A 20,517-nucleotide genomic window follows, 5' to 3' on the forward strand; every position below is an offset into this window, starting at 1 on the left:
TTGGATGCTGTACTGCGACCCTGTTCGACATTGTTGCCTGAAACTATTGATGGACTGCCTCCTGTGCCTGCTTCGATGACTTTGCCTGTGTCTATAATTGGGGCCACCTCGCCCGCTCCAGTGGCGCAACTGAACTCCTGTTTTTCATTGCTCGTGCTGCGATATTTGATGCATCGGTACTTTCTGTTTGGACTATTGCTCCCTTGTGGATCTATCTACCCCCCAAGTAACTATGCTAGTCACCATCCCACTCGATTATATGCTGATTTCGTATTTAGTATGTGGTTTTACATTGCCATGTGGTGGGTGGGGTTTGTCGCTCGAAAGGGTTGGGGGTGAAATGTACGACTTCCGTTTGATGCCCGGTATACGATTTAGTAGCATAATTGTTTTTAATCGTAGAAAGGTGGGAGGTCCCCTTCTCCTACTGTTTTGTGGCGCGTGATGGGGTGTCGTCCTGGTCTGTTTTTGACTGTGCTTGTCTGGTTGGGCGGAGGGCTGCGGCCGCCCGTTCGGATTATGGTTATTCTGCTCCTCCCTCCTGTCTTCTTTTCTCCGCTTTTCTTGCCTTTTTGTCTCTTTCTTCTTTCTTACTTCTCGCTATATTTCGGGTTCTGGTTTAGGGCGACAGGCACGCTGTTTGAAGGGTGGGCCATAGCCTTCTACAGGGGTGCAGGGTGGGACGGGTGGGTTGGGCTCTATTTTTGTTTGTCTTCTGGTTCTATGGCCCTTTTGTATCTCTTTTTCGTGAGGCCGCGTCTGTCCCGACCTCCTATGGTGTGTTTCGGGTGGGGGGTGTGGCGTCGTTAATCCTCCTGCTATGTTTCGGCTGTCTTTCTCCCCGATCGCCATACCCCCACTTGGGCCGCTACTCCTTTTGTCACCTGTCTTCCCGCCACGGGGGGCCTGTGTCGGCGTGTCTTCTTCCTTTCGTTTTTCATATTTTCTTATTTTCTTTTTATTGTTTTATTTTGTCTTCCCTCCATTTTCCTTTCCCTTCCCCTTCCCCTTCCCCACTTCGTCCCCCCCCCCCCTTTTTTTTTTTTTTCCCTTCCTGTGTCCCAGAGGTTATTATGACGGGCTGGTTTTGATGCATTGTTTTTCCGATCCCTCTGTTCTGGCTTGGTAGTGTCTTGGGTGGCGGGCATGTTACGAGGATAATGCTCAGGGGCTGATTGTGTCTCCCGTATCCTGATTTTCTTGAATGCATTGTGTTGTCCCCCCGATATTTTGCCCCCATGCCCCCTTATTAATGTTGAGGTTGGTTTGGGATATCGGATGCCTCCGTATTGAAAGTGAGCCTGTCATATGTCTTCTCCCCATATTATAAAATTAAGCCTTCTTTACTCCTGTGTTTTAGCCCTTTGGTTTTTGTATCTCTTTTTCCCTTCTGTGATTGTACGGCCTCTGCTTTGTATTGATTGATTATGTAATCTTTGCCTGGTGACTCCTGATTATTTTGCACATTGCGGCCGGCCGGCTTGGTTGTAGGCCTCGACTTGTCTCACCTTTTGATGTCAATAAAGGTTTTAAAAAAAATAATAAAAAAATAAAAATACTGTACCTGAGAGCACAGCATTAGAAATAAATGTTTCCAAATAGCACGTGTCCTCATTCACTCTCTGTTTTGGGCTGATTAGTGAGTATAACGAAACAGTGTTCATGTGTTCCACGTTTCCTGAGTTGTACTAAGTCCATGTTCTGGGTTGTCTAAATATTGGGGATTTGTAATACCCAATAAGACACTGGTTGCTAGTCTGGTAGGGGATTTTTGATACTAAGGTGAGTTTTGGCACACCCTAATTCACTGAGGTTCCAAGTCTTTGCGCACAGTTCTGCGTCGAAGCGGAATCCCTGCGACAGTGGGGTAGTGGGGCTGTGAGGCAGTGTTGATTGTGCTTGGTTGATGAGCCCCCCTCGGATTACTTAGTGCTGTTCTGTTGGTTGAGCCTTGGTTTCTCCTTTCTGGGCCTCAATTAGAGCTAGAGGCCTGCCCAGTTTGCCGGATTGCCGGGGGTTAGCCAGAGTTGAGGCCAGGAGCCAAGGGCCGGTGAGTCAGAGTCAGAGGCTGGAGTACTGGCTGGGATGCTTGGGTGCCGGCTGCTCGCCACTCTCCTGGCTTGGGGTGCAAGGTGCTCAGGCACACGGGTCTTTGCTGCTTGCTTCTGACCAGGGGTCGGACGGCTGGATTCCGCCCCCAGGGGTACACCACCTCGGACCCAGCTGCTCCTGGGAGCTGAGTGCCCCGGATGGGTCTGATGGCCTGCTGGATCACCCGGCAGCCCGCAGACCGCAGACCACGGGCCAGTGGCAGCGGTGGGGGCAGCAGCTGTAGCGATGCGTGGCTCCTCCGCTGACCAGCGGTGGTGGCGGCACTTAACAAGGGGAGCAGAAGCTGGCTGTAATTTGTGATGCATAGATGGGTGGTTGAGGGCAGAGCACGTTGTGATGCGACACCAAGCGGCAGGTGCTGAGCGATGATGCAGGGACACAGAATCAGAGAATCAGAGGGCAGGAGTGACCCAGGGAGGAGACCTGCTGGTAAGCCAATCCCCCCGGTCCCGCAGAGTCCTGCTGTCGGCAGTACGGCAGTATGGCAGTACGGTGGTATGGTTGTTCAGGTTCAAGTCCAGGCGGGAGCGGGGCAGGGCTGGGGATCTGCGGACCATGGAGCGCGCTCTCTCCCCCTCTTGTTGTCCGCCCGACCGCCTGCCTCAACCTCTTGCTGCGGCTCCCCGCAACTCAACGCCGCCTGAATGCTATGTCCCGGGTTACCAAGCTGCCAATACCGTGGTACCGGCGCCGCTATTCTGCTCGTGTTCGGGCTCGGGTTCATGATTGCGCTCAAGGTCAAGCTCCTCAGGGTCTTTATGGCTCCTAGCAGCTCTCGCGGTTTGGCGGCTTTCCCCCGCTTCACCCCTTGCCGCTGCTGCTTGCCTCACTGGTTCCTGGGTGCTCGGTCTCTAGACACCATACAGGTGAGCGAGGGAGCTGGGGAGCAAGGGAGCAGAATGCGACAAAGCGGGTGAGTCTCCGGGGAGTGCCGCTCGTGGCTGTAGCTCGCGGCTCGTGGCTCACCCCCGCGGCACCTCCGCCTCAGCCGCTTTCGCTGCCGCTATCGATGCCCTCACGGAGGAGGGAGGAAGGGAGGGAGGGAGGGAGGGAAGGTCGGAATGAAATGAAATGGGGAGACCAACTGTGTTTGTGGCTCCTCACGACGCTGCTCTCTCGGAGCTGGATCGCTCAAGCTTTTCTCAACAACCCAACCTGCTGCACCTGAACGGGGAGGCTTCTATAGTATTCAAACACGAATTGATTTCTGCCGAGGGTACATCGCTGGACTTAGATCACGAGTGGGCCCATTCTCAGACACCCAGACTGCACGATCAGATCGCGAACAAATGCGGCTGCTAATTTAATTAACGAGGAGCTTCTAAAGGAAACAAGCTTTGTTTCTGAACAGTGAACACGCATCATATAAGTTCCTCTAACATAAGTTGAAAACACAACGGGTGATTGTTTTCAACTACCTCGCCCGGGTCCAACTAACAAAGGGCCACTAGGCGCAGTATCACTATCCCCTTCCCCCGTCCTGAAGAAGACCCGCTCCAGACCCGCAAATAAGGCGTCCAGAGGGTCGAAACATCGACGATACAATATCATTGGACCTGTTATGAAAATTCAGTTAACATAAGCCAACTGATGTGGCGCACTGGACTAAATAATTACTGAATATTAAGACTGGCCTTGAAGAATCCTTTTCTTTGTATATAAATCACCATTTTTCATGTCACTTGTGCACAATATGTCACATTGCGCCCACTGTACTTGATGCGCCGTTCAGTATAAAGCATTTTGATCATTGATTTACTACTTATGCATTGCCATAGGGTCAATATGAATGAAAAACAATTCAGTGATTAAAACCTACAATTACCCTGTTTTTTGTTGTTTTTGTTTGGATTTGCATTTAATGATTTGCTCTAACAGACATACTAATTGATATAACCATGGATAATGTATATGTTGAATGATTCATGCATATTTTGAAGCAATCAGGTTACATACCCGACGGAACCATTGTATACACTAAACTGTATTGCCCAGGTTCTGAGAGATACTGGGTTACCCAATAATAACTTCATACTGAATACAGGCGTTCTGAGTGCTTGTGAAGTCCACACACACTTTGTGATGGAGCTTTTGTCACAATTGCCGGAGCGCGGGTGTGGTGAAGCGCTCCATTTAAAGATGGCGGCCGCGATTCACGCAAGCAAAGAGAGATCAGGTCAGCATAAAACCTGACTCTCTCTGAGGCTCAGCGCTTCGCGTTCTAGTGTTTCGACCTTCTCGGGATCACTTCCGGGTCATTCGGGTCCAGCACTTCCCTTCGTCGGTGCCTTCCTTGTTCGCGCGTCCTGGACTCTTGTTTGTCCGTCTTGGATTGCCTCGTCTCTCCAAATACTTTGCCGATTCGGTTTTGGCCCGTCCTAACTTCGTGGATTTCTTCTGGATTTCTGATTGCTGCCATGTCTCCTTCGAAGCCTCTGCCTTAATTGAGCTGCCCTTGTAGTCGGGCTGTTCTTAGCTCTTTTTCTCTGGTGAGCCGGGCGGAGTGGTTCGTGTTCCGCTGGCTGGCCGGACTAGTTTTAGTTCCGTCATCCAGCCGGACGCTGGTGGCTCCTGCTCCGCTTGCCGAGCAGATTCCTGAGCTCCTGTCCCCGTCTACCCTTGGGACTTCAACGTTGCACACAGGACCTCCTTCAAGCCGTATGAGAACGGAATACGGTAACAGCGCTTCCAGTGCTGCCTTTTTTTGTTTGTTCTTGTATTGAAGATAAAATTTATTTACGTGACAGTGCTTCCTCTCATGGTAACCCTCAGTTACTAGGGTTCTCATTATAGCACTCCTCACATTGGTATTCAAGACTACCACAGAACCCAATTCTTAAGAACTTCTTTTCACTTAAATCAGGTAGACCTCCGTTGTTATAGTGAATACATTGTTTTGCCAAACAGTATTGTGTATTTAACTTCTTGTTCTTTGCACCCACAGACACTCATTATAATTGATCCTAATCTATATCTTCAGGTTCATGTTGAAGAAGGGAAAGTTAAGGTAAAGACATATTAGGATTCCCTTGAGCACTACCAGTAAATTCTATTGGTGTTTCTCCTAATTATTGTTTATTTCTTCTAGCTTATGTTGTTTACATGAAGTCCTTTGTGGTGATAAGACGTCGAAGGATTTCATACCCTCCTTTCCTTGTTTTGTTTCCCTTCTTCTCCGAGTCATCATTGTGGCCTTGGTGGTAGCCAGGCCCGATCGATGATTTGGGTGAAGTAGTGGACCTTTCTTCAGTTCCTTGGCGTTTCCACAGAAAACACAGGTGAGAACCTGACAGCTTTCTCCTGAATGGGTATTGTTAGGAAGACATGTTCCTTGAAGGAAGCACCACAGCCTGGCTCCAGGGCTTTCTGAGTCCAGATCTCAGCCAAGGGCGATTGGCTTTGAGGACTTCGATGACGCATTCCAGCCTGAGCGGTGCCCTTAGTGGGCTACTGGCTCTGCCCCTGCTGGGCCCAGTGAACTAGGGCAGCGGCCACCTCCAGTGCCTGCACTACAAGTCCCGTTTCCAGCCCCTCATACCCTTGTCATTTTGTTATACCATGTACTCCGGTTTTGGCTGCTGTGATTAGCTTCAGGAGGCCAAGCTCTCACACTACATCATAGACTTCCTGGACCACCTCGGGTGCAGCACTGCGGCAGGTACATTCAGGATATCTGATTCATGTTCCGGTGAGCCATGTGCACGCACGCTATGGATGTTTTTTGGTGCCCTCTCAGGCCAGGAGAGAATTCTTAGTTTTTTACATTTGCTGTCAGACGGTTTTAAGAAGCTGAAATGCAGTGTGTGCAATTTCTCTGTGAGCAGTAAAGATCGCTGAGAGTTTTCTGAGTAAATATGAGACACAAATCGGCAGGGTTGTGCAATTCAGCTGCTCTCACGTCCTCCTGGGTCCTTGGAGGCACTGAGCCTATACAATAATTCCTTAACCCTCAGCCCAGTCGAAACTGAGTGTTACAATTAGGGGTGGGCGACAGGTGAGTGGATCTGTCCGATGAAGGAACTCCGCAGAATTCCACTGAGTTTTTTTGCAACTTCGCTGAAATCCGCATAGTGCAACTCCGAGGGGTCCACCCATCCTTAACCAGTTCATTTCCTACCTTTCACACACATTGCACCCTGCCCATGGGGTACATTGGGCCTACTTTAGACATGTCTTACATGTAGGAAAAGGGAAGGTTAGGGCCTGGCAAGTGGGTTCACTTTGCCAGTTCAACATAGCAGTTTAAAACTGCATTCACGGACACTTTCAGGACTACTTATGTGGGTGGCACAACCAGTGCAGCAGGTCCACGAGTGGCATTTGATTTACAGGCCCTGGGCACACAAAGTAAACTTAACTAGGGATTTACAAGTAAATCGAATATGGCAACCATAGATAATCAATCAGAATCACAATTTACACAGTGTCCACTTGCACTTTAGCACTGATCAGCAGGTAAAGTTCCCAGAGTACCTAAACCAGCAATTCAAAAGTCCAACACACCATGAAAAATAAAGAAGGTAGAGGTAAAAAGACCAAGGATGCCAGGTCTAACACAATCTCATGCTTTCTCATCTGAAAGAAATACTATGTTGGTGCACAGGTTTATGCCCTGTTTCTTTGGGCCCCTGGAAGATAGGTGGTACACTGTTCAATGTAATTATTAATTTCTCTGCAGTCAGATTAATTTCTTAGGTTAAAAAAGGTCTCCAAATAGTCCCTTTAAGTCCTCAGTTTCCCATGGCACAGGCCATAAACTAAGTATGGGATGTTGGGCTTCCTGAACATTTTCCAACCTTTTGAGTGTGTCCTAAAGGTATAGTTTTGATTTTGTTGCACATTTAATAGGATGTGTTAATCATTGCACTCTGCTGGATCACAAAAATATCCAAATTATCCCTTTAGCCACTACTTTCTGTAGCCTGATCTCAACGGCTATAACTCTTGGGAACATCAATAGTTTTGACTGAACTGACGTAAGGTTGGATTTGAGCCAATCAATATTCATGTGAATGAGGTCGACGGATGCATCATTACTCTTTGAGCTCCCATCTCCCACTTCTAACAGTATCTTCTTGATCACCACCACTACTTCCCATTGAATTATCCTGGGACCATGGCCTGGAATAGAAATAATACTCCAAAGGTCATTCTTTGTTGGTTTTCATCATGTGGGTCTCCTTAGAGGCACTCTTTTGCTCTTTGAGTGTTTTCCCCATAACCACCAAGTGGTCAGATTGTCACATTCTTTATGTGTGGACATGTGAGAGGCTCCACTAAAACCAATGTTTTACACATTAGTCTCAGAGTTGCAGGTTGTTCATGGGCTCGGGTGACCACCTGCTTACTTCCCCTGCTCAAAGGACTCAGCAGATAGTTCACATCCCTTGTGGCAAAGGGCTGTGGATTGAGTATACTGGAGGTTGTCTCTTCTCTTGCCCCCGTCTGCTTTAGTATTTTACCTTCTGCTTTTCCGTGGGGAGTCAGTATGCTTCAGTAGTTCTCGATCTCTCTTCTGAGAATAGCCATCTACCCATGACTATGTGGTCAACCATGGAATACTCCACAGGCTATCACCACCATTTCTTAACCTGGGTGTCATTATTGACGACAGGCTAACTATGAGACAACAGGCTACTAAGGTTTCAGCCATCTGCTTTTCAATCTTGCGGTGGCTTCACAAGATTTTGTGGATGCTCCCCCTTTCCTCCCGCAGAACTGTGGTCCAGGCACTTGTAACATCACGCCTGGACTATGGCAACATTCTTTACCTGGGTGCAGATAAAGCCACTATACATGTGCTGCAGGTGGTGCAAAATGCGGCCGCGCGCCTGCTAAAGAACGTCCCCAGACGCTCCTCAGCCACTGCCGCCTTGCGCGACCTCCATTGGCTGAGCATCCCAGAACGTGTTAAATTGAAGGCACTCTGCTACATGTTCAAGGCCAAGCAGGGCAGCGCCCCAGTATATGTTCAGGGGCTGGTAAAGCCCTACAGACCCCTGCGCTCACTAAGGTCATCGGACACTGGCAATTTCACAGTACCAAGATGGAAGTTGACAAAAATGGGAGGCCGTTCCTTTTCCACCCTGGGTCCTAAATACTGGAACTCCCTCCCATTGGCATTAAAATCTGAGACCAACTTATTCCGCTTCCGTAAGGCTCTGAAGACCCTGCTCTTTACTAAGCGTGACCAATAGTCGGCTGAGGCCTCAAGTCAAGGTGACACTCCCTCTTTCTTCTACAGTCTATCACTGGCGCCGGGAAACCCATTGTGGGTAGCTGTGCGCGATACAAGCTTAAATAAATAAATAAATAAAATAAAACATTGATCCATATTTGGAGATATCTTGCCACATCCCTGAGTTGTGTGCAGATTTCACAAATCTGCTCGTCTGCGTACCAGTTTGGTTTGAATACAGCTGGAAACCTTTGGAAATGAAGCAGCTCTTGTTCTTCACTCATTGATGCTCACCTTTGTGGTCCTTACTGCTTTTGAATAATTGTGTCATGGTTCTGCACAAAGCTTTCGCTCAATACAGTAGGCCTGAGTTGATTATGTTTACAAGCCACTAACATTGTATAGGCCTCATTGGATCATTGGAAAATAATGTCAGATGGCATAGACGTTATGTGTTTATTATGAAACTATGACAAAGCTATAGGCTTGACTTATTTATTGTAAGAAGCCAATTTTAATGTCTGTAGTCCTTTATGGACAGATTGTTATTACACTGGATTAAAGCCTCCTGGTAAGGTAAGGAGATTATTAGATAAGGATTTTATCTATTTTTCTAACAAACCCTAGAGTAGAACATGTGTACTGTGATAAACCTTGCTGCGCCCCCTTGCGAGTAATTGTATAGTATTTTGGCAAATGTGAATGTGTGTATTTTCAATTGTATGACTTTATGTCTTATGATTGGATTGCCTAGTGGCAGAGCTTATCCAAAATACACCAGGCCAATGTTGGATAAAACAACAATCCAGTCCTAGATGATATAGGCCTTATTAGTTCATTGGGAAACGTTATGTCACGTCAGTGCTGCCATAGGTCTGATCTGTTTATTATAAAACATTGTAACAGAGGCAGTAGACATGACTTATATTTGTGTGAAAAGAGTGTATAGCCAATGGGCCTGATGGTAGATGTGGATCTTGAGAATCTTTTTAGGCTATGTTAGTAGGGGTTGTATACAAAGTTCCCTCTAATTTTTTTACTCTTTGTGCAGCAGTGTAAGGTCTCTATGTGCACCAAGAACCAGACCGTGCATGGGGGTGCAGCGCCAAATAACGCTCCAAACTTTTTCTTGAAAAAGTGAAAAGATGGTGCATTTCCGACACTTGGAATGGTCTTAAAGCCGGTTTTCAATTTAGATACACATGCCATTACATGAATTGGTTACATAGGCAAGAACACTTTGGATACTGAAAAGCACAGAACTCCAATGGTGGTACCGTAATACGAGTTTACTAAAGATTCTCAACTCAAGCACTATTCATAGGGTGGGGAAATGTTAGGAGTGTATACAAGATATATACACAATTACATAACATATTTACAATTTGATGTGCAAGCTACGGAGTAATGTCTGGATAGCCTGTCAGAAATAGTTTGTGAAATATGTTACATACAGGAAAAAATAGAGTGTGGAAGAGGGCCGTTCACCCAAGGCAAGTGCCATCACTGTTTATAGGAGCATGGCTGCGGGACAGATCGTGAGCCTTTTTGAAAATATTTTTGCTAATCACTGCTCAGCCCTGCAGTGGCGTACTATTAACAAAAGAAATGCAGAGTCTCAAACACGGCGTGAGCTTTCAGAATCCTGAGTTTTTAAACAACCAAAACGCTGAGGACCTTTTTCTTGTTGAATGTTTATAGTGCCTAAGATGACTCTAATATGACCCTTGTATATGTTTAATATTTTTGTATAAGATGTTTGTAGTGTACATTTATGGTTTTTATTAACCGAAGAAAGTGAATATGACTGACTGAAAATCCTTAGTGTGCGCTTCTATAGACAAAAAACTATAAAAACATACAGTCTGCTAGCATGAAGGACATGGTATTCCTACACCTTGAAATCCCCATTGTTTTCTGTAACTTTTCTTGTACACTGATTTACACACTTATAAGCCTTAATCTCTATGTAATATATGTGTGATGTAAAGTGCTCTGACATCCTACACTGTTATGAGAAGCACTATAAAATAAATTAAATATATATGAGAAAGGATCTATGGAGAGATGATTGGCACTCTTGGAGAGTGGCAGTGGGTGAACTTGTGGAAAAGAGAGCTATGAGAGGAGAGAAACAAAAAAAGAGAATGTTGCACATGGTGCCACCTGCTAAAGCTGGTCATGTGCAGCTGTGTCAACCTCTCAAAGTAATTTTTTGTGAAAAGATGGAATCTTCTTACTGTAGAATGCAGCGTTTATCTTCTTTTGGCAACGTCAACTATTGCCAAATACTGCGGGAAACAGTGCTTAATTTGTAAAACAATAAGTGCCAGGGCTCAAAGCTTAGCTCAGAAGATGGGCATTGTTTTCTATCTGTGGCCCTGGATGAAAGCTTGTTGAGGAAAAATTTGTAACTGTCCCTAGAAATTAGTGCTGCTGGGCGTGGGATCAGTGGATTCACTTGGATCCCTAACAGGAGAGCAGAAATACACTTAAATTAAGAGCTTCCCTCGGCAAGGATCCTCGTTGTAGGGAAGAAGGCTAGTACAAAGCAATTGGGCCAGGGTGTGGTTCAATTTATAGCAGGACCTCACCCGAAATCATGGCCCTCCCACTAAGCCTTCTGCGGTGCCCGTGTTTGGTCAGTCAAGGAAATTTCATTTATAAACACTAGTATTATTCCGATGAGCTAGCCTAGTACTTCCATGCGCAATCTTCTAATTTGGGCTGTTTAATTGGAACCTCAGTACAGCCACAAGCCGTATCTTTTTATTTCACAACTTTCTTCCTTCTTGTTTCTCCACTTATTTCCCATTAGCATCAGGCTTCTGAACTCCAGTGCCATCATACATTTGCTGCAGAACCATTATTTTATTCTTTGTAGTTGTAAGAGTATGCAAGTGTTACAGATTTACCCACTGTAAGTCTCAAATTGTGTTTCCACTTTAACCCCCTTATCTCTCCATACTGCTCTAAATACTCCAATCACCATTGTGCACACTCATTTTATCCATTGTTTTTAAAAGTTTCCAACACTTGCCACAATTGTTTCATTCTTTTTCAACCGGTTTTCATTGTTTTCCTTTTTGAAAGGTTTTGTTCTTGTTAATTGTCTCTCAATTTATCAATTCCATTGAACAGTACCATACATTAGTTTAGTTTCACAGTGTGCAAAGAACCCAATCACTTAGAAAAGAGGAATTGTGTCAATTATTATTTTGAATTGATTGTGGGACTTTAAGTTAGTATTCATGTTCATTGCAGCGCCTTGTGCTCCAATTAACATGAATACTAACTCAAAGGGTCGCAATAGGCCCCGTAGCGGTGCACAATTAAGTTAAAAAAAAACAGTCTGAAACATAGCGTGTGCTAAAGCACAGGTCGAGTTTGAGTCACTGTTTTTCTTTTCGGAATAGTACACAGCGGCAGGGCTGATTGTGAGCCTTTAAGTTAGTATTCATGTTAATTGCAGCGCACACGGGCACTGCAATTAACATGAATACTGACTCGAAGGGCCACGGTCAGCCCTGTAGCTGTGAACAATTAAGAAAAGAAAAGCAGAGTCTCAAACACAGCGTGTGCTAAAGCACACATTGTGTTTGAGACACTGTTTTACTTTTCTTAGCAGTGCACAGCTGCTGGCCTGATTGTGGGCCTTGAGTTAGTATTCATGTTAATTGCAGCACTTGTGTGCGCTGCAATTAACATGAATACGGCAGTGCTTTCTAAATACAGCACACTGCGCGCTTGGGGTGACCTCGGTGCATGCGTGCGCGCGGCTTATTGGGAACAGTGGTTGTATACTATTTTGCCAACTGCAGACTTGTACATACTTGTAATGTTATTGCTATATGCCTAATGTTGCCTAGTTAAAAAAGCTTATGCTTGATGCAGTATGCCTAAAGTGGTGATATACCAACGGTAAACGCCATAGGCCTGATTGCTTCATTGGGAAAAGTTATGTCAGATTCCGTAGGTTTGACCTGTTTATTATATAAATTTTTACCAAGGCAGTCGTGCTTGCTTATTTATAATGGAAAAGTAAATTAAGGGCAGTTACATACATACACATAGATAGTTAGAAACAATTAGTTGGTGGATTATCGGATGCATAAGTATGTGGATGAGTGACAGAGTCCATGTAGGATGAGTTGAGTGTCTAAACTCATCAGTGACTGCAGAAACATTTTCCGTTATAGGCCAACTCTTTTCGCATTACTAGTCTTTGGTTTTTAGGGACCTACTTCCCTTTTGTAGATTGCTTTTCTTGCCCCTGCTTCTGTTCTTTTCCTGACAATGACCTACCTTGCATCTTCTACCTTTCTTCCCTGTAAGTTTCTAACATTCACCCTACGCTTCCTGTGCACAGATATTGCACCTCGTCCCTACACCCTCTGACAGTTAACTACCTTAAGTCCAGGGCCTCTTTCCCGCAAACATTTTCACCCACCTCACTAGGAGTGAACAAGCCTCTGGCTTAGTCTTTCTTCTTTGCTACAACACCTGGCTGTTCATTGTGTCTTCTTTGACCTTCTGCCTAAACAAATGCCATTGGGGAGATGCCAAATTCAATATCCAATTGAACTGCTGCAAATGTATGTGAACCTCTCAAAATGATGCCACTGGGATATGTTGGTGTGTTCTTATAAACAATGCTTCGTAATTGTCATTAAACAGTTATTTTTGTATTTTTTGTCTTACAGGTGCAGAAATCAGAAGGATTACCCTTTTGCAACAGAGTTTTAAAGTTCACAATAACTGTCTCAACAGGATTCAGAGTTTTCCACTGCAAGACAATGTGGCGCCTTTCAGAAAAAATGATATGTGAAACAAAAAACTGACTGTGGAAACCAAACATCCTTTTCTATGCGCTCCATCAAACGGGTTGTAAATAAATAGTTCTGACACTTAATTCTTTGAAGGAAAATTGATGTTTGGGTTCAAAGATATGAAAGGATCATGTGAATTAATCAAACCTTCAAAAAAGTGCCTCTCAAGAAGTAAACAATCATTGGATGTGAGAAGCAAACAATTTACGAGCGACCGCACCTCACAATCAAAGCCCATATGATTGAAAATAATCAGTTGATAGTGTCCTTGTAGCATAAGTGGCCTAGACTGAGGCAATGTTGTTCTTGAATGTCACCTGAATTAGCTCAACCTTCATGCTTATGCACACAGAATCCAATGAATGTCAAGTGCTATTATTTTCAAAATTGAACTGCAGAAATAGTTCACATGGTGTGAGATATCCTTTGCATAATACTACTTTGTGATTGCGGCCCTGATGGTCTCCAGGACTCTTGGGAAAGTGTTGTCTTTCACTGTAGCTAGGTCCTCGCAAGTTATTTGCACCTCATTACTGTATTGTGATAAGTATACATTAATTTGAACATACCTCCGCAACATTGAATCCTCCAAAGGGAACAATCATTGAAAATAAATTGAGACACACATCCTGAGTTACGCTCTTCATTCCACAGCTGAATCAGCATGAAGCAACGTATTTATATCATGAAAGATGGTGTACTAATGATGGGAAACAAGTCATGACAGCAATTTAATTAACATCAAGATCTTTCTTGACCATTCATTGAAAACCAAGGGCCTTATAATTAGAACGGCGCAAACATTATGGCTGCTTTAGCGTCGTGAAACTGCAGCTAAAGCGACGATAAGGGGCTTGATAATATGCCCTAGAGAATTCCAACAGAAGCTCAGGTTCTGCTGTTCAGGTAAGCGCTAGTGTAGGCGAGGCATTATCTGATACTCCGCTACTGCGCTTGCTGCTTAAATTAATTCTAACAATTGCCACTGACCCCGTGCATACCTAACTCAATTTGTGGATTTGAAATTCCACTTTTAAACTGTGTCACATGTTCGGCGCTTGAAGCGCGGTCTTGTGCGTTTTTATCGCGCATTTTAAAGGGAAAGCTTTTTTCATTGTGTTGTGACTAGTGGGGCTTGTTAGGACATACCTGCATATAATTTTGGACTTTGCACCGCTGTTCGGCGGCCTGTTAGCTGGACTGGGGGCTAGGCGCCATCTTGGGAGGGGAAGTGCCGGCAAGGGACGCCATCTTTGTTGGCGTTATAGCTCTTGCTAAAGCCATAGCACGATTGGGTGCTATTTAAGGTGATCAGAGCAGACGCTCGCCCTGTTCAGGTAAGCGCTAGTGTAGGCGAGGCATTATCTGATACTCCGCTACTGCGCTTGCTGCTTAAATTAATTCTAACAATTGCCACTGACCCCGTGCATACCTAACTCAATTTGTGGATTTGAAATTCCACTTTTAAACTGTGTCACATGTTCGGCGCTTGAAGCGCGGTCTTGTGCGTTTTTATCGCGCATTTTAAAGGGAAAGCTTTTTTCATTGTGTTGTGACTAGTGGGGCTTGTTAGGACATACCTGCATATAATTTTGGACTTTGCACCGCTGTTCGGCGGCCTGTTAGCTGGACTGGGGGCTAGGCGCCATCTTGGGAGGGGAAGTGCCGGCAAGGGACGCCATCTTTGTTGGCGTTATAGCTCTTGCTAAAGCCATAGCACGATTGGGTGCTATTTAAACGTCCCCCCGATGACGCGCAGCGGTGACGCGCAGCGGGCGCGCCATAGGCGCGCCGGAGGCTCGCCAGAGGCGAGCCCATCTTTGCCCATCAGTGACCATCCGGGACCCGGGGCCAGAACCCCTGGTCCGATTTTGCGCTATTCTAGAGGCGAATTATTGGAGCTTAACTTGGGTAAGTTTCAACTCGATCAGGATTGCATACATCTGTTGGCCCGGGAGCACCTGTTGACCTCACCTAAGAGCACCAGAGCGCGGCAGGGTTGCCCCAATGTTTGCACTTTAAATTTTGGTCTGCTGAATACCCGCTCTCTGCAGTGCCATAAGCTGGAGGTTTTTTCATTATTGGAAGAAGGGGAGCTAGATGCTCTCGCACTTACCGAAACCTGGCTGGAGGATTGTTCGGCGCCTGATTTAGTGGCGGCCCTACCAGATAACTATCTGGCACTCCATGTCAATAGGGAGGGAGCCAAAAAAGGAGGGGGAGTAGCCCTCCTCTACCAGGCCCGTCTCCGCGCCGAAAGGTTTCTATCCGAAACCATGGGGGGTGCAGAGATTATGGGGGTAAAGCTCAGGCAGGGGGCGGCTTGTTTGGTGTTCCTGGTGGTATACCGTCCGCCTTGGGCTTCGCCTGATTTCCCGGTTCTTTTTACTAGATTGGTTCAGGACCTGCGCTCAAGATACGATAAAATGATTGTTGTCGGAGACTTCAATTATCATTGGGAAAAATCCCCTAAAGAGGGGCAAGCACTTCAAATTGAGGAAGCAATTCTCTCCTTGGACTTTACTCAACAGGTGAAGGGTCCGACACACGAGAAGGGACATGTGCTCGATTTAGTCTGGACCACTATGCCAGTCCAGGGCGTCATAGAGATCTTGCCATGCGCATGGTCCGACCATTTTCTAATAAAGGGCAAAATACTTTTGAATAGCCACCTGCCTAAGTCGGGGGAAGGTTGGAAAATGGCTCGGAAGTGGAGAAACTTTGATGGGGAAAAAATGGTGTCTCTTCTAGAACAGTCTCCCCCAGTAAAGGAGAAGAACGTCAATATTGATGCCCTTTGTGGACATCTCTACCTTAAATTGGGGAGAGCCATTGATTTGGTGGCACCCCTTCGTAGGGTGAAGAAGGTGGAGAGAGGAGCCGGGGCTCCTTGGTACAATGACTCCCTACGTGACATGAAACGTGAGGTGAGGAGGAAAGAACGGGCATGGCGGAAAGAGTATGACGCCACTGCCAAGAAAGATTATAGGTCATCATTAGCGTCTTACAAACTAGCCATCCAAACTAGGAAGGCTGCTTTCTTCGAGGAAAGAATAGTTGCAGCCAGGAATCCACAGAAGGAAATCTTTCGGGTTCTGGCGGAGCTCAGGATTAACAAAGAGCAAAGTACTGAGTTCACGCAGGAGGATTGCCAGAGGTTCCAGGACTTTTTTGTGAATAAGATTTCCGATATTCTGGGTGAAATTGCTGCAACTACACCCCTCGAATGTTCTTGCACACCTGATCATACTGCCCCGCTGGACATCATACCATTAGTTGAACTCCCCTTAATTTCAAAACAGGAATTATCCACAATCACGGACCGAGTTAAATCCGGTTCCCTGATGGATCCATGCCCTCCTGAAGTGTTTAAGCTGGCATTACCAGGCATCGAGGATGAAGTTTTGCATTTGCTGAACACTTCCCTTTATACAGGACAGGTTCCTCTAGCTTTTAAAGAGGCTCGCCTGATTCCTCTATTAAAAAAACCTGGGTCGGACACAAAATGTTTAAAGAACTTCCGTCCCATCTCACAGTTGCCTTTTTTGGCTAAGGTGGCCGAGCAGCATGTGTTGGCTTTGCTCTCAAAACATCTAGAGTGCAACAACCTGCTGGAGGCTAATCAGGCAGGGTTCCGTGCTAATCATAGCACGGAACTAGTTATGCTATCAATCCTGGACGAACTGAGGAGTCGGGCTGATAAAAAAACACCGAGTGCCCTGGTACTATTAGATCTCTCCGCGGCCTTTGATACCGTGTGTCATGACCAACTTCTGTCGCGGTTGAGATCTTTTGGTATCAGGGGCACTGCTCTTGCATGGCTTACATCTTTCCTGCAGGGCAGGACACAAAGAGTACAGTTGGGGGACCTGCTTTCCACCTCCGCGCCCATTACTTGCAGGGTCCCACAGGGCTCTGCCCTGTCGCCCTTACTCTTTAATGCCTACTTACAGCCATTAATTGCACTCCTGAATAGGATGGATTGCCTAGTATACAACTACGCCGATGACACCCAGATAATCATTCGGCTGGATGATGGTCCAGGAGCGTCTACCAGGCTGCAGGACATACTTAAAGCCACGGTTAATTGGATGTCTAAAAACTCCTTAAAAATTAACCCGGACAAGACGGAAGTGTTGCCCATTTCCATCACGGCCAACCCCTGGAACGAGAAATTCTGGCCTGTGGAGCTGGGTGTGCCACCGAAACCGGCGGCCGCAGTTAAAAGTTTGGGCTTGTACGTGGATGAGAAGCTCTCCATGGGAAAACAAGTCTCTACGGTTGTGGGTACCTGCATTGGCCTGATGCGACAATTGAGAAAAATTTCAGCTTTACTCTCATTTTCCACCTTGAGACGCGTGGTCTCAGCCATAATCTTGGCTAGGCTGGACTACGGAAACTCCTTGTATATAGGGCTACCCCAGCGGCTGCTGGATAAGCTACAGGGGGTTATGAATGACGCAGCCAGGCTGATTTACAAAAAACCCAGGACGGCCCACTCGTCCCCACTGATGCAGGAGCTACACTGGCTCCCGATTCGGCAGAGGGTTGCATTCAAAGGACTGTGCATTGTACATAAGGCGCTGTATGGCAATGGACCAAAATATTTGAAATCTCGCCTATCTCCCTACACGCCGAGCAGGACTTTGCGCTCGTCGGATGCTACCTTCTTATCTCAATCTCGTTTTAAACTGGCCACGGTGGGGGGGCGTGCCTTTTCCAATACACTCCCTGCTCTGTGGAATAAATTGGCCCCGGAACTAAGGAAGGAACGCAATCTGTTAGCCTTCAGAAAAAAATTAAAAACGGTTCTGTTTAAACAAGCATGGAGCAGCCTTTAGGTGCACTGCTAAGATCATGTAACCTGTCAAACCTTACTACGCAATCCGGACAATCAGCGCTTAGAGACCCCTGTGGTTATAACGCGCTATACAAATTAAATAAAAAAAAAAAAAAAAAAAAAAGAAAAAGGACATCAAACCTGGGCATCTATTGGAATTCTCTAGGGAATATTATCAAGCCCCTAATCACTGCTTTAGCAGCATTTTCCTGCCGCTAAAGCCGCGATAATGTTTGAGCCGTTCTTGATAATATGGCCCCAAGTGGTATTTTTTTAGACTTCAGATTGGACGCTAAGGGGTATATTCACAAGAACGTGCAATAACTAGCGCCAAAGTAATTTATCTGCAGAAAAGTTAGTACTGCCTAAACCCAGATTATTATCTCTGTGATAGCGTGGTATACACAAGCCTGCTCTACACGGCGATAATTACAGTGAATGGCAGAGAAAACAGGCGACAACAACATCGCAATGGTGATAGTTATTCCTGCATTAGCAGGCGATAGTTGTGGATTGGCATATCAGCACCAGATAACTCACCTTTCTCAACCCAGGTGATATCGCATTGCGATCATGGCCCAACAAATATCAAGATGTGAGGGTAGGATGTCAAGTTAATAACAAATGCAGAAGACATTTTCTGGTTCATTTAACATTTGGCATGCAGCCTGAAAGACTGCTGTGTCAACAGAGGACCTTTCCCCGACCTCTGTACCTGTGCTCTATTAAAAGACCCTGCCAACCTATAAGTGACAGATAGAAATGTATTCACGCGTCAATGTTGAGGGTTTGGCAGATTATTACAAAAATATGGCTGGGGGCTGGAGGTGTTGGTGGTGGGTGTTGTGACCCTCATGGGTGTCGGAGCTGCATGATCCTTGCATCCATGGCATCTGTGGGTCTTCAGTTGTGGCTCTTGGCTGGGCTCCCTTTCATGCTGTGGGTAGTCGTCCTGCTTAGCACCAGCAAAAGGCAGGTGTAAAATCCCTGGTGCTAGAGTGGGTTATCCCCGTTTTTTGCTTTGCAGATCTGGCAGATCGTTGTAAATGTGGTGTTGTGGTTTTCTCGTGTGTTTTTGCACAGTAACACCTACTCTGCATCTCATTAGTGTTAGTTCAGTTGGCGGTGTCCACCGTGGTGATAAATTTGGGGGCAGTTATCGTGGGAATACTTGTGTTGTCTGCAATTTGCACCAGCTTGTGAATGGGGTGTTAAATATATCTCCACTTTTGCTGCGTTAAGGTGGGGATAATTCGGAGTTAACTCCTTGTGAATATGTCCCTAAATAGGGCTCATAGGTAATGGATGTGGTTGTAAGGGTATTTGTGTTCATGTTGTGAGGCTACTGTATTTTCCAGAACACTCCAGGTATTCAAAAAAGTAATAATGTCCATATCACTCTGTATGCTTGTTATCCTAGGAGGCACAGGCTCCCTGCTGCAGAGATCTCCATTTTAAAGAAATGCTAGTACTGGACTGTACATCTTCATTTTTGGTAAAGATGTCTCACTTAGGAAAAAGATGCCTGAATTTTCATGTGTGACGCTTTTGAACTGTGTAGCAGACACTTGTGAATATTATCTCATACTTGGGTTGATTTCCTTTTTGATATGCATTGTACCATAATGTCTGACAGTAGATCACCCATGCTGAATCCTCTTTACCCTCCTTCTCAACATATTGGAAAGAGACTGCAGCAGTATTCAAGACTGCATTAAACTTCTAAAAAACAAAGGCTTTTTGGAATCCTCAGTGTCTGCGTGCCCATTTAGTGTGTGAGTACCACTACATCACTTTCTACTGCCATCTGGGACTTTGAGGTTCCGTTGTAAGTGAGTCATTCTTAAACCAGTATGTAGTTTGTTCACCTACAGGATTGTGAATGGGTGTGCAATTTGAGTTTCCACCTGTACAGTAATAGGTTGAATCGCAAATTGTCCATTCGCAGGGTCTTGCAAACAATCTGCCTAATATTAATTAGCAAGATCGCAATTTGCGCTTGACTGCTAATGCAGAGATGACAGTCTGCAAGAGACAGCAGACCATCGTTTCTTCATTCAAGTTCCTAATTTTATTTTATTATCCATAAGAGTCCATTTTATTTGTATCCAATTAAAAAGCAAAAATGCAAATTAGTACTAATTGGTAAAAAAAAATCTTCAGACTAACCTCTCAAAAATGGATAGATTTTACATTGGTCTGTTTGAAAGTCCGATTATATTATAATTCTCTCTCTTCTTTTCAACAGATATATAGATGTATTTTCATAATGATTTCTCCAAATATCCACATGCTATTCATTTTGTATACAATGTCTACCTCTATAACTGGTGCAATGACTACTCTATCTGCTTTTTGACTCTGTTTCTGGTTTCTCTAGGGATGTTTTGTCTCTATGGTAAGGTTTTCCATATCTATCATCTGTGCATATTTTCCAAGCAGTCATTATTCAATGCCTTCGTCCAACTAACATTGAATATATTCTACAATCTCCAATAATGAACAGAGCAGGATGGTACTAGTGTGCCATTGTTAAAATTATGAACACTTTTGTGAAC

At 45.3% G+C, this 20,517-nt stretch overlaps 1 protein-coding gene across 2 annotated transcripts in view; it reads left to right on the forward strand.

Annotated features, from left to right (window-relative positions):
- Positions 1 to 13,746, forward strand: part of LOC144769406 (aldo-keto reductase family 1 member B1-like) — a 271,640-nt gene extending 257,894 nt beyond the window's left edge. For both annotated transcript variants that reach the window (XM_078653500.1, XM_078653505.1), the window contains one exon: positions 12,994 to 13,746. In XM_078653500.1, the coding sequence (XP_078509626.1) occupies positions 12,994 to 13,036 (43 nt within the window). In that variant the 3' untranslated portion in view covers positions 13,037 to 13,746. The remainder of the gene's footprint in view (positions 1 to 12,993) is intronic.
- The last annotated feature ends 6,771 nt before the right edge of the window (positions 13,747 to 20,517 follow it).

The sequence above is a fragment of the Lissotriton helveticus genome, chromosome 1_1, assembly GCF_964261635.1.
Source record: "Lissotriton helveticus chromosome 1_1, aLisHel1.1, whole genome shotgun sequence".
Lineage (NCBI taxonomy): Eukaryota > Metazoa > Chordata > Amphibia > Caudata > Salamandridae > Lissotriton > Lissotriton helveticus.